Here is an 18,419-nt window from a genome sequence, read left to right on the forward strand (position 1 = left end):
GATGTCTGCAACTTTAAAGTTGATTAAAAAAATAAGATGGGCAGATGGATAGATGGACGGATGGATAGATAAAAGGATGGATAGATAGGTGATAAAGCTAATACAGTAAGCTGTTAATGTAGGACTTAGGTGGCAGGCATATGCATGTTCACTGTAAAATTCTTTCAACTTTGTGTTTGAAAAACATCAGAATACAGTGTTGGCTTACATCAGAGTACAGAAGGCTGGTGAGGCCGTGCAGACCGGGTGAGGAGACAGCGGTAGGAAATTAAGCTGCAGAGGGCTCCAAGCTCAGAGCACGGAGGGGCCTCAGCAGCCCTGAGAAGACTTGGGTTTGGCTCTAAGCACAGTGGGAAGCCTTTAGAGGGATTTGAATGAGAGAGTTTCATGATCTGATTAGGATTTTAAAAGATTCCTCTGGCTGCTGTGTCTACCAAGCATGAATGAAAGTGGGGAGGCCAGGCAGAGGGACAGTAGTGGTCTGGACCAGGGCAGGGGCAGTGGAGATGGCGAGACGGGTCCGATTCAGGGGACACTTCAAAGGAGTTGCTTATGGATTGGGTGTGTGATGCTTAAGAGCAAGGCTTTGTCCCAAGCAAGCTGGCAGCCCGTTCTATTTCCTGAGATGGAGAAGACGAGGGAATTAAGTAAGTTTGGGGAGGGGTGTGTGGGAGAGTGACAGGGGGGAGAGTCACATATTCTATTTCATGTCTGATAAACCCAAATAAGAGACTTCCTAATAAATGGTGGCTATTATTACTTTTTCTACCACACACACTTACATAATGGCATCTGCAAATACACGTGCCTTCTCTCAGCTTATGGCTCAGCTCTGCTCCTCCTCTTTTCTTCTTTTTTTCTCCTTGTATTTTCCCTTCCTCCTTCCCTGCCCCCCACTCCCACCTCCAGGCCTCCCCCAGTGACTGCTGGAGGCTCTGGAGATGAGGAAGGCAGGAACCAGAAACCCAGGCAGCCCCTCCACGCTCCTCCTGGTATGAGCAAACCTCTTCTGCTTTATCAGTGTGGGGAACTGGGCTCAAAGGAAGCCGCTGGGGTGGAACCCAAGAGCACACAGTCCTCTGGGTTCATTCAGCTCCTGATCTTGCAAACCCTCTGGCCTTTTTTGTCTCTGTGGATAGGCAGGCAGACAGGTTACCAGGCCGTGCTAGCCCATGGCTGGTGTGAGATCTGAAGATGCAGCCGAGAGAACAGAGATCTCCCATTTTACTGAGAAGCTGACTCTGAGTCAAGATCCGAGTTAATGTGGCCCATTTAGCTGTGCTGTCATCTTGCATCAACTGTGTCAGAATAGCATTTAAAGACATTTGTCAGGAAGCCAGCTGCAGAAAGCTGGCCTGACTGCCTGAGGCCCAGTCCCTGTAGAAGGCTATCCCAGGCACTGAGGACCAGATGCATCCAACGGCCACTGCATCTCACAGGAGCACTGGCACAGTCTTCTTGAGCCAACTACTTATAGAGTGGAGCCCTGATGTGCATGCGTGTGTGGTGGGGATTAATGGGGGAGAGGAACAAAGGAGGTTCCTCCTTCTGTTCTTTGACTTTTCATGCTGCCCTTAGCCCTTAGAAGTGCATTAGCTCTGGTAACAACTCTCATATAGAGCTAACTATGTGCCAAACACTGTTGCAAGCACTTTATATATAGTAACTCATTTAATCCTCATAACAGCCCTATAAGCTGTGTACTATTATTATCATTCCCATTTTACAGATGAGGGAACTGAGGCTTGGAAAGGAGAAACAAGTTCTTCAAGGGCACGCAGCTACAAAGCAGCAAAGCCAGGTGTTCTGGACTTGAGTCCTTAATGAGCAAGTGGGTGGCTGGAAGGACAGAGGGGGGAAATCCGTAAAAATTCAGCAATAGAGAGTCAGCATGTATCTGCAGGCTAGAGAGAGCAGGGGCGGGGGTCACTTCATTACTTTTTTGTCCTATTAGAATGTAATGCACTTATTATGTTTATATATGTAAATATATACACAAATAAATAGGTCTTATTTTTACAGTGTTAAACATCTTTGTGCTTGCTTTAAATTATAAAGTACACAGCCAGTTTCCTACCAAGTATGGGCATCTCTTAGGGTACAGCTGTAACACAGATTAAGTAAATCATAGGCATAGCTCCCTTTCTCTTTCAAAGGTCTCTTCGCAAACCTCATTGGCTATTAGGAAAACCACATAAACTCCCCACAGCTTAGATTTCTTCTCTGGACCTACCCCATAGGGTAAAATTTTATAATTATAAAAATTATAATCATAATCATGAGAGCAACTGAATACCTAATGTATGTCTGTACTAAGCAGAGCACTTTCATACCTTATGGTTTTTAAAAATCTATTGAAGTCTAGTATATTTCTTTCTTTTTTAATTGAGATACAATTGACATATAACATTACGTTAGTTTCAGGTGCACAACATAACGATTTGATACATGTATTGCAAAGTGATAACCACGGTGAGTCTAGTTAACATCCATCCCTACTCGGATGTATGTATGTAGTCACCATACATAGTTACAAATTTTCTTTTCTTGTGATGAGAACTTTTAAGATTTACTACTCTCTGAGCAACTTTCAGTGCCATACAGTATTATTAGCTGTAGTCATCATGCTCGACATTACATCCCCAGGACTTACTTATTTTATAACTGAAAGCTTGTGCCTTCTGATCACCTTTACCCATTTTGCCAACTCCTTACCCCCTGCCTCTGGCAGCCACCAGTCTGTTCTCTGTATCTGTGAGTTTGGTTTGTTTTTGCTGTTAGATTCCACACATAAGCGAGATCATATGGTATTTGTCTTTCTTTGCCTGACTTACTTCACTTCGCATAATGCCCTGAAGGTCAATCCATTTGTTTCAAATAGCAGATTTACCTTCTTTTTATGGCTGAATAATATTCCACTGTATCTGTATACCATATTTTCTTAATCCATCTATCCATCTATCTTTTCAAGTGAGTACTTTGTTTCCTGTGTATAAACACCCAGAAGTGGAATTACTGGATTATACAGTATTTCTAGTTTTAATTTTTTGAGGAAGCTCCATACTGTTTTTTCCACAGTGGCTGCACCAGTTTACATTCCACTAACAGGGCACCAGGGCTCCCTTTTCTCTACATCCCTGCCAACACTTGTTCTTTCTTTTCCTTTTCCTTTTTTTGTTTTGTTTTGTTTTGTTTTTGAGAGAGAGAGAGAGAGAGATGCACGCAAGCAGGAGAGGGACAGAGAGAGGAGAGAGAGAATCCCAAGCAGGCTCCATGCTCAGTGCAGAGCCCGACATGGGGCTGAATCTCATGACTGTGAGATCATGACCTGAGCCGAAATCAAGGGTCTGATGCTCAACCGACTGAGCCACCCAGGTGCCCCTTGGTTTTGTTTTGTTGTGTTGTGTTTTTATAATAGCTATTCTGACAGATGTCAGGTAATATCTCAGTCTGGTTTTGATTTGCATTTCCCTGATGATTAGTGATGTTGAGTACCTTTCCGTGTATCTGTTGGCCATCTGTAGGTCTACTTTCGTGCGTTATATTTTAATCCTCCTAAAGGCAACCGAAGTGTACGGAGGTTATGTAACCTGCCCGAGGTCACGCAGAGAAGAGATGATGGAGCTGGGCACTAGGAATGCCTCAGGGGCAGGAGCCATATCCTCATTGCTTAACCCTGTCAGCAATGGCTTGTCAGTAATCAGTGAGGAATAAAGGTTTGATTGGTAAATGTGTGTGTGTGACGAGATACACTTGAGCTGTGGCCCCAGTAAGAATTCTCCCTCCCCCAAAATTTAGTCCGTGGATGAATGTGCTACTCAGCTCAGGCTGCTAGAACAGAACTGGGTGGCTTAAACAACAGAGATTTATTTCCCCACAGCTCTGGAGGCCAGAAATCCAAAATCAGGGAGCTATCAGGGTTGGTTTCTGGTGAAGCCTTTCCTCCTGGCTTGTGGACAGCTGCCTTCTCACTGTGTCCTCACTATGGCCTTTCCTCTGTGTACAGAGAGAATGAGAGAACTCTAGTATCTTGTCCTCTTCTTAGAGGGACACCAGTCCTGCCAGATGAGGACTCTACCCTAATTACTCAACTTAACCTCAATTCCTCCCTAAACACCTGACTCCAAAATCCATCACATTGGGGGTTAGGGCTTCAGCCTATGGATTTGGCAGGGGAGGGAGGGACACAGTTAAGTCCATAACAATGAGCTTTGAAGAGTTCTGGGAACCCTTAAAATTGTATACAGCATCTTTGCAAGGATGGGAGTCCACATACACCCAAAAGGTTGCAACCACAAAAAGTATTATAAGTGGACAGGGACAGAAAGGGTTCACAGACAAATGGAAATGAAACCTGTATTGAGAGGTAGAAGCAAGAGAAATTTCTTATAATATTATTTTAATTAGTGTTAAAAAGTGGAGAACAAGAGAGGCAGTGGAAAATGAGGAAATGGTGTGTCAGAAGTTAGATGGCCTGCCTGAGACCACAGCCTGGGGAGTGAATCTGAGCTAGAGCCCAGTGTCCTGAGCCCCAGCCCACATTGTTTCCACCAGGCTTGCTGTCTCTGCTGCCCTATGGGAGCCAGGGCCATCTGAGCAAGGCTCCTCAGTGTCCTCCTGCTCACCTCATAGATGCTCTTTCCCTTGCTTTCTTTCTAGAAGTGGAGCAGATCGAGGCCATCGCCAAGTTTGACTACGTGGGGCGGTCCCCGCGTGAGCTGTCCTTCAAGAAGGGGGCCTCTCTGCTCCTGTACCACCGGGCCTCAGAGGACTGGTGGGAGGGTCGTCACAATGGCGTGGATGGACTCATCCCACATCAGTACATAGTCGTACAGGACATGTGAGTGGGAGTCAGGACCTTCTCTGAAGAATGCCGTGATTGATTAGTAATGTCTGGAATGGGCACAGGAAGGGGAGTACTGGGTTGTATGCCAGCCGTTTGCTCTCCCCGGTGTGGTATACCTGGTCTTTTGTAAGAATGGGTTGTATCTACCTTCCCCTTAAATAGTGATCCCCTTAACAAATAAGCAAATTGCCCATCCTTCAGCATGCACAGAGACAGTGTTTGGTGCCTTTGGCTCACTATCCTGACCCACCTGCCAGCCTTCAGGGCATTCATCACCTGCCTTGGTTCTCAGCATCCAGTGGATCTCGCCATATTCCTCCACTCTCCCGAACCGTGCCTGTACTCAGTGGCCAGCCCACTGCCCCCTCACTCTCCACCATTCTCTGTCCCCCAAGTGGCTCTCTCAGAGGATGGGCAGAAACCATGATCCCCTCATTTCCACTGAGTAGGGTACTGTTATTTTTAAAAAATAATATCAGGCGCACACACACACACACACACACACACACACACACACACACACACAAAGAAAGGCCTGTATCCCAAATACCTAGAGCTACCAGAATGTCCAGAAAGTCTATACCTTCTCTTCTTTGAAGGCCATCGAAGCTTCCTACAACACACACTCCCTCTGAGCTTTGGTCAGGCTCAGGTCGAACTGCTGTATCAACAAAGTAGCCACCATGCTGGAACTCAAGGGAAGGGGGACAAAGGCATAAGTTTTGATGGCACAGGGAATGGTGTGAAACCAGAGAAAAGTCCAAGGCCAGGCAGACAACAACAGCAATGCCAGTGGAGGACCCTCAGCAGCCCTCTGATGTCCCCAGGCTTCTGGAAGGGAGAGGGCAGTGGGAAGAGGCAAGCAGGGCTCCCCAGCAACTTCAAGCCACCCCACAATCATCCAAAGCCCTGAGTCGGGAGCTGAGGGATGGAGGCACCTTTCCTCCTCCCTTGCTTAGCCGCAAACTGCTTCTCAGGGAGCCTGTGGACACGCAGCTCCCAGTGCTTAGCTTGCGGGCTCCTCCCCCATTAGGCCAGCACTCCCTCCAGCATTTAGCTTGTCCCAGCCTGGAGCAGCCTGGGAGAGAAAAACCCAGAGGAGGGGGGAGGAGAAGGTGGGCCTGGGGCAGAGGGGCATCTCCGTGCTGAGAAGGTGACTGGGAGTGTGCTGGTGGGTGTGTGTGATGCTCAGGTACATAGTGGGAAATGGCTCATCCCGAGGATGGGCACAAGTTGACCACAAGGTGTGTGTGGATCCACCCTTCAGACAGGTGCCCTACACATCCTGGGTTCTCTGGAGCAAAGCACTCCCAATTCACATGTGTCCTTCTCCCCAGGGACGATGCCTTCTCCGACAGCCTGAGCCAAAAGGCTGACAGTGAAGCCAGCAGTGGGCCGCTGCTGGACGACAAGGCCTCCTCCAAAAACGACCTCCAGTCGCCCACGGAGCACATCTCGGATTACGGCTTTGGGGGGGTGATGGGCCGGTAGGAAACGCGGGTTCATTCTTTCCTGATAGTGCCATGCTGTGTCTGTTTTGGGAGAGGCAAGGGGGCAGCGGGGAGAGAGGGAGGCCCCTTGTTGCCTGCAAGATGTGATATCAGGCACACCTTGGGCAGGGGGAGGGAGGAGCGGTGGTGCTGGCTGGAACTGGCCCAAGAATGCCAGGTGTAAAATGGTCCAGCTTGCAGTTGGGGGTTGGAGAAAGAGGAGAAGAGACATGTATTGGCAAATCAGTGCTTTTTATGTAAAATAGTAATGATGCGAGAAAGAGAGAGTTTTAAATTGGCAAGTATTTTTCCTACTTCTCTCTGGTACTTGCACCTCCTCCCTACTTTCTGTTGAAGACCTAAGTTGTTATATTTAAAAATTTAAAGCGCACATACTCCCTGAAGTGCACTACACAAACAGAAAACTCAAACCCACTCATGCGGTGGGGGAAATTGACACTTGAGGCCACCCACTTATTTGGTGGGGAGCACATTTGCCGATTTCTGCCTTCCCCCGTGTGTGGGCTGGGCTGTGTCACATGACCTTTCTGCCCTGCAAGGAGCTGTGCATGTCCTTCCACATGCAGGGATCGTCCGAAGATTGTGGTTGTTTCCAAAAAAATTAAACAAGAAGAAGAAAAGAGAAGCTGACAGTTTCTCACTGCTTTCTTAATCAGATTCTCAGAATGTCACATTCTTCGTGTTTTTGGTGGAGAGGTCGTAGGATCAGCTCACACATATGGGTACTTGCAGATAGAGCCAGAGATATCATTGCAGTAGGAACATATGTTTATGAATTTATTTCAGCAGAAGTCTCTGCCTCCTTTTAAAGCATATTCTATTCAGTTCAGCAAATGGCTCAGGCACTGTGCTAGGTAATGGAATTGGGGGGAAAGTGGAAGTGGGGTAGATAGAAGACAAAGCCATGGTTCCTGGACTTCTAGGAGGGCCATATCTTCTCCTGCCTCCCTCTCCCTCTCCCTCCCTTCCCTACTTTCTTCTGGTTCTTTCTTTCTCAGTATTCCTCCTCTCAAACACCTATGCTTTGGTCCTGTTGGGGTACCCACAGGCAGTGCTTAGCTTGGCTGGTGGCTCTGGGATATGAAGTGCTGCTGACCACATTGAACTTGGTCCTCTGGTCAGAGACCATTCCAACACTCTGGCCTTCCTCCCCACCCCCTCATCACTTCCAGCCTCCCCTCCCCTCACCAATGTCTTCCAATCTTTGTTGACCTACATAGGATGTAGCCAAATCACCTGTGGGTGGAGCCTCTTATCTTTAGAGTGCTCCCACATCCACCAAGCCTCCTTGGAAGGTGGGCAAGGAGTATTGTGCCTGTTTACCAGATTAATAAAATGGGTCTGAAAGACTACACAGGAAAACCCATGACAAAGCCAGCCCTCCTGATAGACACTCTAGTCCTCTTTTCACTCCACCAGAGCCTCCCTAAAGAGTGAAAGGTGGCCACATGTGTGGAAGGCATGTCCAGCGATGCAATTTTTACTCCTGAATGACTAGTTTTCCAAGATCTGGAAAAGCCTCATAGAAATAGCCCTTTGCTGGGGAGATTGGGGGTGGATAACAATACCGGACTGTGTTCAGTTCCCAGGGACCCCTCCTGTGCTTGCAGGGAGCTGGTGACTTTTTGGTACAGTCAAGCCTCAATGCTTCAGACCAATTAAGAAGCCCTTCAGAATCATGGAAATGTCTGAACCACTTAAGAACATATCATGAGCCCAACTAACCATCACCAAAGCGTTCCCAGGTTGAAATTCTCCTGGCCTTGGCTACACATGTAGACAAGATTCATTGTGTAATTAGTAGCACCACCGTCTGCAGTTTGGAAGCAGAATGCTTCCGATTCCTTCATTTTGTGCATTTTAAACCTGCCCCTTGCCACTAAGTTACACGCTCAGCCAGTGCTTTCATTGCACAATTGAGTCTGGCTGAATGAGGCTTTACTATACCTGCTCCCTAGACTAGTGTGTAGTGTGTGGCCTGGGGTTAGCTGGCCTGTTCTGAGACTTGCCAGGGTTGACCTCTGCCCCATGCCCCTGCCCCCTGGCTCCTTTGCAGAGTGCGGTTACGATCTGATGGAGCGGCCATCCCCAGGCGCCGAAGCGGGGGCGACACACACAGCCCGCCCCGGGGCCTGGGCCCCAGCATAGACACGCCGCCCCGGGCTGCCGCCTGCCCCAGCAGCCCCCACAAAATCCCCCTCACCCGGGGGAGGATCGAGAGCCCCGAGAAGCGGAGGATGGCGACATTTGGGAGTGCCGGCAGCATCAACTACCCTGACAAGAAGGCTCTCTCCGAAGGGCACTCGATGAGGTCGACATGCGGCTCCACCAGGCACAGCAGCCTGGGGGACCACAAGTCCCTGGAGGCTGAGGCCCTGGCAGAAGTAAGGGCCAGCGGGAAGGCAGGCTGGGCCAGCTGAGAACCCTAGAGGGGCGGCCGGGTGGGGGCCTGCGGACTGGGGAGCCCCTTTTGCCCTTCGCAGTACGTTCAGGGTTAAGCCAGAACACAAGGGAGATAGCAAGCTGGCCTCCCCATGGGCTTGGAAGCTGGATGGATACAGCTAGCTAGGGATCCTGTAAAAACTGAAGACCTCCAGTCTCCACGGCTGGAGTGGGGGATTCCTGCCCTTAGGGCAGGCCAGAGGAGAGGGATGTGGTAATGACAGGTGTCTCCACAAGATGGCACAGTTGAGTTATTCATTCATCTGTTCATTCATTCATTCATTCATCTGTTCATTCATTAATTCCTTTATTGAGAAACATTATTGTGTGACGGTCACTGTGCTAGGCACTGAGAGTACAGTGGTGACCTAAAATGGACCCAGGCCCTGTCCCCCGCTGTCCGTCTTCCCCTAGGGCCTTTCTGCAGCCCCACTCTGCAGATTGCAGTATCACCTCTCAGACTAATGCAAGGCTCATGCCTAAACTACTCAGCTGATCTTTCTCTGAGCTTTCTGTCTTTCTGGCTCACATTCTGCCAGGGGAGAATGGTGGTGGGGATGGATGGTAGAGAGGGGTGATCATTACATTTTGTGTTTTAAAGTTTTATGTTTCAGTTCATGCTGGAGTAGAGCAGGAATAGCAGTGAAATCTATAGGGAGCTTCATTTAAACAGTATGGGCTGTGGAAAGCCTGTGATATCACTGCCAGGCTGGGGTATAGCAAAGGTGGGGAGAGGATTGCCATTTCTCCCCTCATATAGAAGGCCCCCCCCACAGCTAATCTTTTTGGATAAAGGCACATAAAGCCTCTTCTTAAAGTAGCTTGTGTTCTGGGCAAGGGATAAAATGTCATGAGGAAGCATAAAAGCTACTATTAGCCATTAACCAGACAACCATAGTCTGTTAACAAAGCAAACAGGATAGGCTGGGACCCTGCCTGTGCCAGATTGGAGCCTTTTGTGTGGGCCCAGGGCAAGCAGGAGGCTTGCAGGAGGAGAGAGGGTAAAAAGAGGGCGTGACTGCAGAGAGGAGCCAGCAGGACATCTCCAGGCACCAAGGCCATCAGTATGACAAGACTTGCAGTTTTCCTGGGTTTGCCTCACCAGACATTGTGCAGCATGCCTTGTAGCAGCGGTTTGAAGCAACATTCAGTAGCTGGGTTGGTTGGGCTCTGGCCTAGCTCAGCCTCAGCAGCTCCTTGTGCCTGTTTTGGTGTGGAGGCATCCCTGTAACACCTGTGTGAGCCAAGGACTCTGGCTAAAGGGAGTTTAAAAATCCACTGCCTGGCAGTTAACAAAGCTCCATCACATCCATTATCTCATCCCATCTTCACAGCAAATGTAGGGGCTTTCAACAGAGAAGCAAAGTATGGTACAGAGGGCCTGAGGCTTGTCTGGGGTTGCACAGCAAGCAAATGGCAGAGGAGTCTTTTCACTAAAAAATTACAGGCCCTTTACCCTAGCACAGGGCTCCTGGGTTGAATGCTGATGTCCTACTGCAGCGCCCCCTCCTGGCTGGAGGAGGAACAGAGGCCTTGGGAAGGTGGAATGAAGGTGCCTTAATGGCTGTCTGTCATTCAAAGTGCTCTCCTACTGATGAGCTCTTAATATTACAGCATCCCCAGGAATTACGTAGGACGATGAGGCGTTTTGTTGCTTTTTAAAATTTATATTTTTGAAAGCAAACTTTTCTGATTATAATACGGAGAAGAAAGTCCCATTATTCTGGAGTGAACATTGTGGACATTCTGATATATAACCTCCAAGGGATTTTTCTACGGGCAAGAATTGTTTTTAATGTAATCTTTTTAAGTTTATCTTTTAGAGAGAGAGAGACAGAGACAGAGAGACAGCATGATTGGGGGAGGGGCAGAGAGAGAGGGGGAGACACAGAATCCGAAGCAGGCTCCAGGCTCTGGGCTGTCAGCACAGAGCCCGACGCAGGGTTCAAACTCATGATCCAACTCACAAACCGTGAGATCATGACCTGGGCTGAAGTCAGATGCTTAACTGATTGAGCCACCCAGGTGCCCCACAGATTTTTTTTCAAAATAACCATAATGGTTAGAGGCCTAGGCTCTAGCAACACACTGTCTGGGTTGAAAGTTGGTCTGTGCAACTAGCTGGCAATGTGACCTTGGGCAAGTTACTTGCCCAGGATGAGCTCCCATTCTCTTATGTGTGAAATGAGCATAAGGGTAGCTCTACCCTCTAAGTGTGAGGATTAAATAAGGTACAAATGGAAAGAGCTTGGACTGGTGCTTTATCATTACCACTGTTACTGCCATTATTATTTGTGAGCACTGACTATATGTCAGGTACTGTGCCAAGCTCTTCACAGGGGCTGTATCATTCAACATGCTCATCAACACCCTGAAGTCATATTATTATGATCGATATTCACAGATGAGAATTCTGAGGCTCAGAGAGTTGCGGTAACTTGCCCAAAGTCACATGGCAAGGAAGTGGCAGAGCCAGGATTCGAACCCAAGTCTGTCTGACTCCAGAGCCTGCCTTCTCAACCGGTAGGCTAACCTGCCCTCATTGCAGGTCTCTGTGCAGGCAAGTGTGCAGGTGATGCCCACGTGGATTCCCTCAGTTGGTCATAGGACACCCTGGAGACTTCCTCTCTGTCCCAGCCATGAGGTTCATGGGTGGGGATACCTCCCTAAGCAGCCCACAGGCTGATTAGCAGTCGAGGAAGGATTGGAGCGAGGGCCTCCAGACTGTGCTGACCAGAAGTTCCTTCTGTCCCCAGGACATCGAGAAGACCATGAGCACGGCTCTGCATGAGTTGCGGGAGCTCGAGAGACAGAACACGGTCAAGCAGGCGCCAGATGTGGTGCTGGACACCCTGGAGCCCCTGAAAAACCCGCCGGGCCCCATCAGCTCAGAGCCCGCCAGCCCCCTGCACACCATCGTCATCCGCGACCCCGATGCCGCCATGCGCCGCAGCAGCAGCTCGTCCACCGAGATGATGACCACCTTCAAGCCAGCGCTGTCCGCCCGTCTGGCCGGCGCCCAGCTGCGCCCGCCCCCCATGCGGCCCGTGCGGCCGGTGGTCCAGCATCGCTCCAGCAGCAGCAGCAGCTCGGGCGTGGGCAGCCCGGCCGTCACGCCCACGGAGAAGATGTTCCCCAACAGCTCCGCGGACAAGTCAGGCACCATGTGACCTCCAGGACGGGGCGGCACCGCCCTGGCCCACCGTGGCCCGCCGTGGCTGAGGGCGGCCTCTGTGACTTCCGCGGCCTTCCCAGTGCCCCTGGCCTTGTCGGGTGGGGACCAGAAGGTCCGCCTGGAAGCGCGTCTGTGCAGAGCTGAGGCCCAGGCACTGGCCGCAGCTCACGTTCAGCCATGTGAATCCCGCAGACCTCCCGTGTGTAAGCAGGCGCCCAGAGGGGTGCAGGTGCAGGAGCAGGAGGCCCCACTAGAGCATCTCCTAAGATTGGGGCAAAATGTTAAATGGCTTCCCCGCATATGGTCACTGGAAAATGATTCTCTCCACATTCTCTCTACATACATAAATATGTGTGTATATATATGTGTGCATATATACACACATACATGTATGTATATGTCTGTAGGTGTGTGTATATATATATATTTATGCATCTATATACATATACTAGATCTGGACACACAACTAAATGTATATAGGATCTCCTTTTTCTTTTTATGAAACTTAGATTTACCTCAGACCCATGCCACCAAACACCTCCCGCTGAGTTACTTGGTGGGACTTGCAGGGACCTTTCTGGGAGAAGTTAGAGGCCTCAGTGACTGCGGATGAAGCAATACACCACTAACCTGCAGAAAAATACACAAAAACAGTCTCCCACTGTCTCCAGAAGTCGTGGCCTTCCAGAACAGTCTGCCCCTCACAGAAGGGTGGGGCAGGCAGCACCCCAAGCAGGCTGCTCCTAGAGGTGGGGAACCCTTCACAGAACCCCCCCGTCCACCCCAGAGACCCTGCCTTTCCACCCAGAGGCCAAGGGCCAACCGCACCCCCGAAGGCACGGGAGGACGTTGGCGAGAAGGCTCCTGACCACAGCATTCTTGTGTTTGTATGTAGAAAAAGGGGATAGTGAGAACCTAAGCCCCATCGCAGCACAGTGTTCTGTGTGGTTGGGAAAAAGGCAAAACAAAAACAATGGTGTGGAACACTTCAAAGCCTAGACACGCTGTAGGAATAAAGTAACTATAGAGGTTTAACTTATACCATTTTCAAAATATTTAATTTTTTCTTTTCTTCTTTCTACTAATTATACTGTGTCAGATCTGGAACTAAACAGGCAAGGAGGCTTTCAGTCACATCATTTTAATTTAAAATCAGTCCGCGACCCACTTTGGCTGGTGCCCTCCTGCGTGAAATGCAGGAACCTCACAGCAGGGGCCAAAGAGGGGCCATCCTTGGCACTTTCTGTCCTAGAGAACACTTCGGTTGACATCATGCAAATGAAATGGCTTTCCTCTCTACCTTCCCTTCCCTTCCTAGCCCCTGCACTCCCGCCCTCCCCCCACCACCTCCAGAACATTGGATATAATTGAAAATGTGGTGATAGAACTGAGGTGAGTGATTTTTAAGAATTAGGAGCTAGACTTCTGCCTCTCAGCTGGGAAGAGGCCTTCTGGATCACTCTTGTTCCATTCCATTTTACTTCCTCTTTTGATCTTTTCATTTTCCAGAGACAGCCTGTTTCTGGATGATGGGACGTAGGCGAATCACATCCTAAGGGGACCACTTTTATTCACCCCCTCATGCCAAGGGTCTCCTTGCTGTTCTCAAGCGCCCTCTCTTTCTCTGAGTGTATCTCCATGGCTGTGGTTTGGAGTCAAAAGTCCTGTGTTTGAGTTCCAGCCTCCACCTCTTAGGAACTGTGGGACTTTGGGCATGTCACTTCACCTCACCGAGCCCGTTTCCTGCTCCGTAAAATGAAGGGAATAAAGATAAAATGTAGGTGAGCAAATTCTGGAAGCCGGAAAGCACTGTGCCAACATGGTTACTCCTTTATTATCATTAGCAAGGTAAGTCTTTTAGATAAACCCATCCAGGATCTTCCTTCTGAAGCCTCCTAATGGCATTTGAGAAGTGGGCGGTGGAATTTTCCTAGTAGTTTCATAAGAGCCCTGACGCACAGCCCTACAGAAAAATCACACACTGATGCTTGAAATTCTGTCATTACCGTTTCACCCCATTAGACTAAGTTTTGCCCTCTCCTCTGGTCCTCCACTAAAAGGTAAATACACCCCAGGGGGAGGGATCTAGTAAGTCACTGATAACCTGAGCGTGCAGGAGCGGTAAGCCATTCTGTCTCATCGGAAGCATTGGCAGTGAGCACACCCAGTGGAAGGAAGAGTCAAGAAAGGGCACAAAAAGTGCCAGAGAGAGGTCAATGATAAACATCCTTGTTTTGCCTAAAACCACAGATTCTGTCTTAGCTCCTGGAAATGAAAGAGTCTCAGAAGCAGCTAGGAGCCCCTCTGCCTTTGAGCAGATGACTCTAACCCCATTTTACAGCTTAGGGAGGAAAGCGAAGCCTTGGGATGTGCTATGGCTTGCCCAAGATTTAACAGACGGCAGCGAGTGAGGGCCCTGTTGGGCGCTTGCCTGGGCGGATGCTATGCTCTCCGGCCAGGAGACAAGACTTCCCATTTCTACCCCAGAGATATTCCCAGACCTTAAACGCAGTCACCTCCTGTGCAAAATGTCACATCATCCGACACGGCTACCCGATGAGAAGCAAAAGTCTGAGTTGAGCGTGTTGCCTGATCTGTAGAACACCAGTCAGACCACGTGGATATTCCTATAGATTGAGTTTTTCCTTACTGAAAATGGATCTGTCTGCCTTTCACCAAGTTACCTGAAGGCGAGAGTCTTTGCGGTTTTCTTTTAAGTCCCTGGTTTTCCATTGGGAAATTGGCCGATGAGTTCACATGTAGGAAAGCTCACAGCCCACTCATCCAGCCCCAGATCTGACCCTTGATGCAGAACCAAATGGAAAAATGCTTTCCTGCACCACAACCCCCCCTCCTTCCTCATCTGGCGCTATGCATGTCTCCACCACCCTCCATGCACACCCCGTCCCATCCACAGTCACTGAGCATCGCAGTCTCCTCCTGACTCCTGCCTGTGTTAGTCCACACTATATATTGCTGTATTTGCTTAAATGCTGGAAAGTAACTGTTACAATGTGAAACTGTAATTTTTTAAAAAGGCTACAATTAAATTATAGCCAATGCCACTCACCAAATCTTTGCACCTAGTAGATAGATCAATGTAAAAAACAAATACCAGAAACCTAACTGTACAGTGAGTGTGGGGGAAATGTAGTAACCTAGTTAGTAGTCCTCAATATAACCAATTGTACAAGGGGGAGTGGTGGTTACCTACTTGTTCATCGCCATTACTGAGAGCTGTACTGATCAGTTCGTTGATAACGGGCATTTTTTTTTCCTTCTTCTTCACAGAATGATTTGTTTTCTTAACCTTTGACTTACCCTGAGGTCAAGCCTTTTGTCTTTATGTGTAACCGATGTTTAGTCTATTTTAGGAATGAACCAGCAAGATGTTCATTTAAAACTGACCAAAGACAATTCATTCCTGGTCTAGTTTCCTGGGCCTTGGGGCCCAGCCGCCGCTAAAGACCTTTCTCCGATAAAATTGAGAACAAGCCGTGCTTCCTACCCTACTCTCCTTCTCTCCCTTTATTCCCCTTTCCTCTTCAAGAGCTGCTCTGAGCTGTGGGATTCTATGAAAAATTCTTGCCTTTCCTTGTTTTCAGTGCTAACGATTTCTCACCTTGAAGCGCCTTTTGAACCCCGGACAGAGCGCACAACTGGAGGGAATTGTAAGCTCGGGAATTAGACTTGGGAGTCTTTTCTCCGAGGTCACCAGGCCAAGGGGCAGGAGAGAAACGGATTCCCAAGGGATGAAAGGTGTCTATTCAATGAAGAAATCCGAGTGGGAAGAGACACAGGGAAATGGAGCCATCGTTTGGCTACACCGGCTGGAACCAGCAGTTCAGAGATCTGCCTTATAAACACTTCAGAACTGGTTTGTGGTACACAAAGGGGAGCCAGCGTGGGGAAGGGCCTTTACGTGGGGCTTGCTTCTCTGTTGGAGTCCCCTGGAGTGCCTTGTTGGGTATATTTCTTTCTCATTCAGGAGGTATGAACGCAGAAGACTTCCCGTGGCCTGGTCGTTACTCGGCACTCCGCACACGTACACGGCTGATGGAAAACCACAAGGACTAATGTAATGGTTCTTCCTCTCAGTCTTTCTATTCCTAACTTTTCACACATCCAGATGGTTCCACACCAGAGCAAATGCCTCATTCTCCTGAGAATCCCAGAAAGAAGAATGGCTGGCTCACAACCATGGTGGGAGGCCCTGTTGGGCTTGGGAGGACGGGCGGGGAGGAAAAGGCAGGAAGGGGTGAGCGAGGTGTTGCTTAGCTGATTTTCTGCTATGCAGAGCTAATGCTGACGTTTCATGTCAACTTCCCCGGTTCTCTGGGGTCTCCTCTCTTCTGAGCAGCCGTGTAGAGAATTCCCCACATACCCAAAGCTGCCCAGGGGAGCTGAGAGAAGGGACTTTGCTGTCATGTCGGACTCCTCCCGGCTTCTCTGAGGTTGATCTGCCAATGTCCCGCTGTCCCATCCTCTGGGACTGGCCGAATGGCCACCGCTGCCCCTTGCCGACACCTCCTTTCTGTGTGAACTGTCCCAGGCAAATAACAAAGCTGTTCCTTGAACCAGAGCAACCAGAGTGCACTTTGCCTTCCTTAGACGGAAGTAGATTCTGGCTAGAGTTTCTGCTCAGGCTCTAGTTCCCGGCAGTGTGACTGTTTACACGGTTTGGCAATAGATTTGGTTCTGATTGCTTCAGAGTGGCTGGTCGATTTAGTTTCCTTTGGTTTCCTTCCTCCCTAAACTGTGTCAGGAAAAAACAAACCGAAAACAACCCTAGGAAATTGCTGGTTGCCTGTCCCCATGTGATGATAAATGTTGCCCTCTTCCGGATATCGTTTCTCTACCTTACAACCAAACGCCCGTCCTATAGAGTGTCTGTTGCGTATTCTGATGGTGCCTGCTGGTTTGACGTGGAGCTATCCTGTGAAATAAAACAGCTTAACTTTTCTCAAACATGCTCCCGTGACTTTTTGAAAGGGTGAGGTGGCACGGGGCGGGGTGGGGGGGGGGGGGGTTGGGGAGGTCCCAGAGGGGTATTTCTACCCTCCAGTCCACACTGTCTGTGTGCTGCCTCCAGGAGCCGTCCCTCAGATATCCTTTAGCTCAGATCCAACAAGGTGAAGGCCAACGTTCCAAGGAGGACTGATTCACCTGTAGAATTAATTGGAAAAGGTAACTGTGGGATGCCCGCTGGGAAGGCAGAAACTGGAAATGTCAAAGCAGAGGGAAATGAGAGGAGGAGCTGTCATCTACAGAGGCCACAGGATACTGAGTGCCTGTGTGAAGGCATATGGACCATTTTAGCATTTGTGTCTATACACATGTGATACTGCCCCTTGGATTTTTTTTTCCCTCTGTGTGTGTGTGTGTGTGTGTGAAGTTTATTGATCACTTATTTCTGTCCCAGGCACTAGATTAAAGCCCTAGAAGTGCATTTTCTCATCAAATTCTCAAAACAGTTATTGAAGGTAAGTACCCTTCTTAAATCCCATTCTGCAGATGAGGAAATTGAGGCTCTAAGACGTTAGATGGCTTGTCCAAGGTTAGAAGGAAGTGAAGGAGCCCTGTCTGACTCCAAAGCCATTCTCTTTACAAGATCATCATACTGCCTGTCATTGAGCATGGCCATTATGCCAGCATTGGCTGTAGGATCTCATGGTTAAGGTAACTTGCTGCCTGCCACAGTCAAGGACCACTCTGGGCCTTTCCTTTCTGATGAACCCTCTGGTGGATCTTCATGCAGTCACCTCTTTACAGAAGAGAATAGAATGAGGTCTTCTGCCTGCCTCGGGGAACCCATTATTCCCACCCTAGCTCTCAGCACTCGGTGCTGGCCCTTTGCTAATTCCAGGCTCCGGTACTGTGAAACCTTACGACAGTCTAAATTTTGTATGCGCCCCACAATCTGTTCACTCGCTCATAGCAACCATGCTCACTTGAGAGCCTCAAGTCAGAAGCCTCTCATTCATTCAGCAAGAGTGTAGGAAGCACCTTTGTGTGCATCTTGCCCCGAGTTAGCTTCTGGGGAAACAGGTGGGTGAGACCCAGTTCCTACCCTCAAGCTGCTCACAGTCCATTTGCACAAAATGATCACTCCAGAATTCTGAAATTAACTTCGATTCACTGTGACAATGGTTCATAGGACAGTGCCTTTGTGCCGCAGAGGCGCAAAGAAAGGGCATCACTTGTCCACTTTCTTAGCCAACAAAGCAGTCCATTGCTGGACTATCCATTTCTGGGCCGATCTGTTTAGGACTCTTCGTTGGCACATGACAGACTATCCAACCCAAACATCCTTAAGAAAAGAGAATTTATTGGCTCACATAACAGGAAACTCTAGGCTACTACTGGTTTCAAATATGGGAGGATATGAGAATGTGACTGTTGCTTCCAGGCTGTGGTCCTCTGCTTCCCTCAGGCCGGCTCTACT

General features: G+C 49.0%; 1 protein-coding gene across 6 annotated transcripts in view; it reads left to right on the plus strand.

Moving 5' to 3' along the window:
- Positions 1–16,945, plus strand: part of SRGAP3 (SLIT-ROBO Rho GTPase activating protein 3) — a 354,753-nt gene extending 337,808 nt beyond the window's left edge. For 5 of the 6 annotated variants that reach the window (XM_053219015.1, XM_053219016.1, XM_027042537.2 and 2 more), the window contains 4 exons: positions 4,660–4,840; positions 6,184–6,333; positions 8,414–8,741; positions 11,556–16,945. In XM_053219015.1, coding sequence (XP_053074990.1) covers positions 4,660–4,840; positions 6,184–6,333; positions 8,414–8,741; positions 11,556–11,969 — 1,073 coding nt within the window. In that variant the 3' untranslated portion in view covers positions 11,970–16,945. The remainder of the gene's footprint in view (positions 1–4,659; positions 4,841–6,183; positions 6,334–8,413; positions 8,742–11,555) is intronic. The other variant, XM_053219017.1, reaches the window with a different exon arrangement.
- The last annotated feature ends 1,474 nt before the right edge of the window (positions 16,946–18,419 follow it).

Source organism: Acinonyx jubatus, chromosome A2, assembly GCF_027475565.1.
Source record: "Acinonyx jubatus isolate Ajub_Pintada_27869175 chromosome A2, VMU_Ajub_asm_v1.0, whole genome shotgun sequence".
Classification (NCBI taxonomy): domain Eukaryota; kingdom Metazoa; phylum Chordata; class Mammalia; order Carnivora; family Felidae; genus Acinonyx; species Acinonyx jubatus.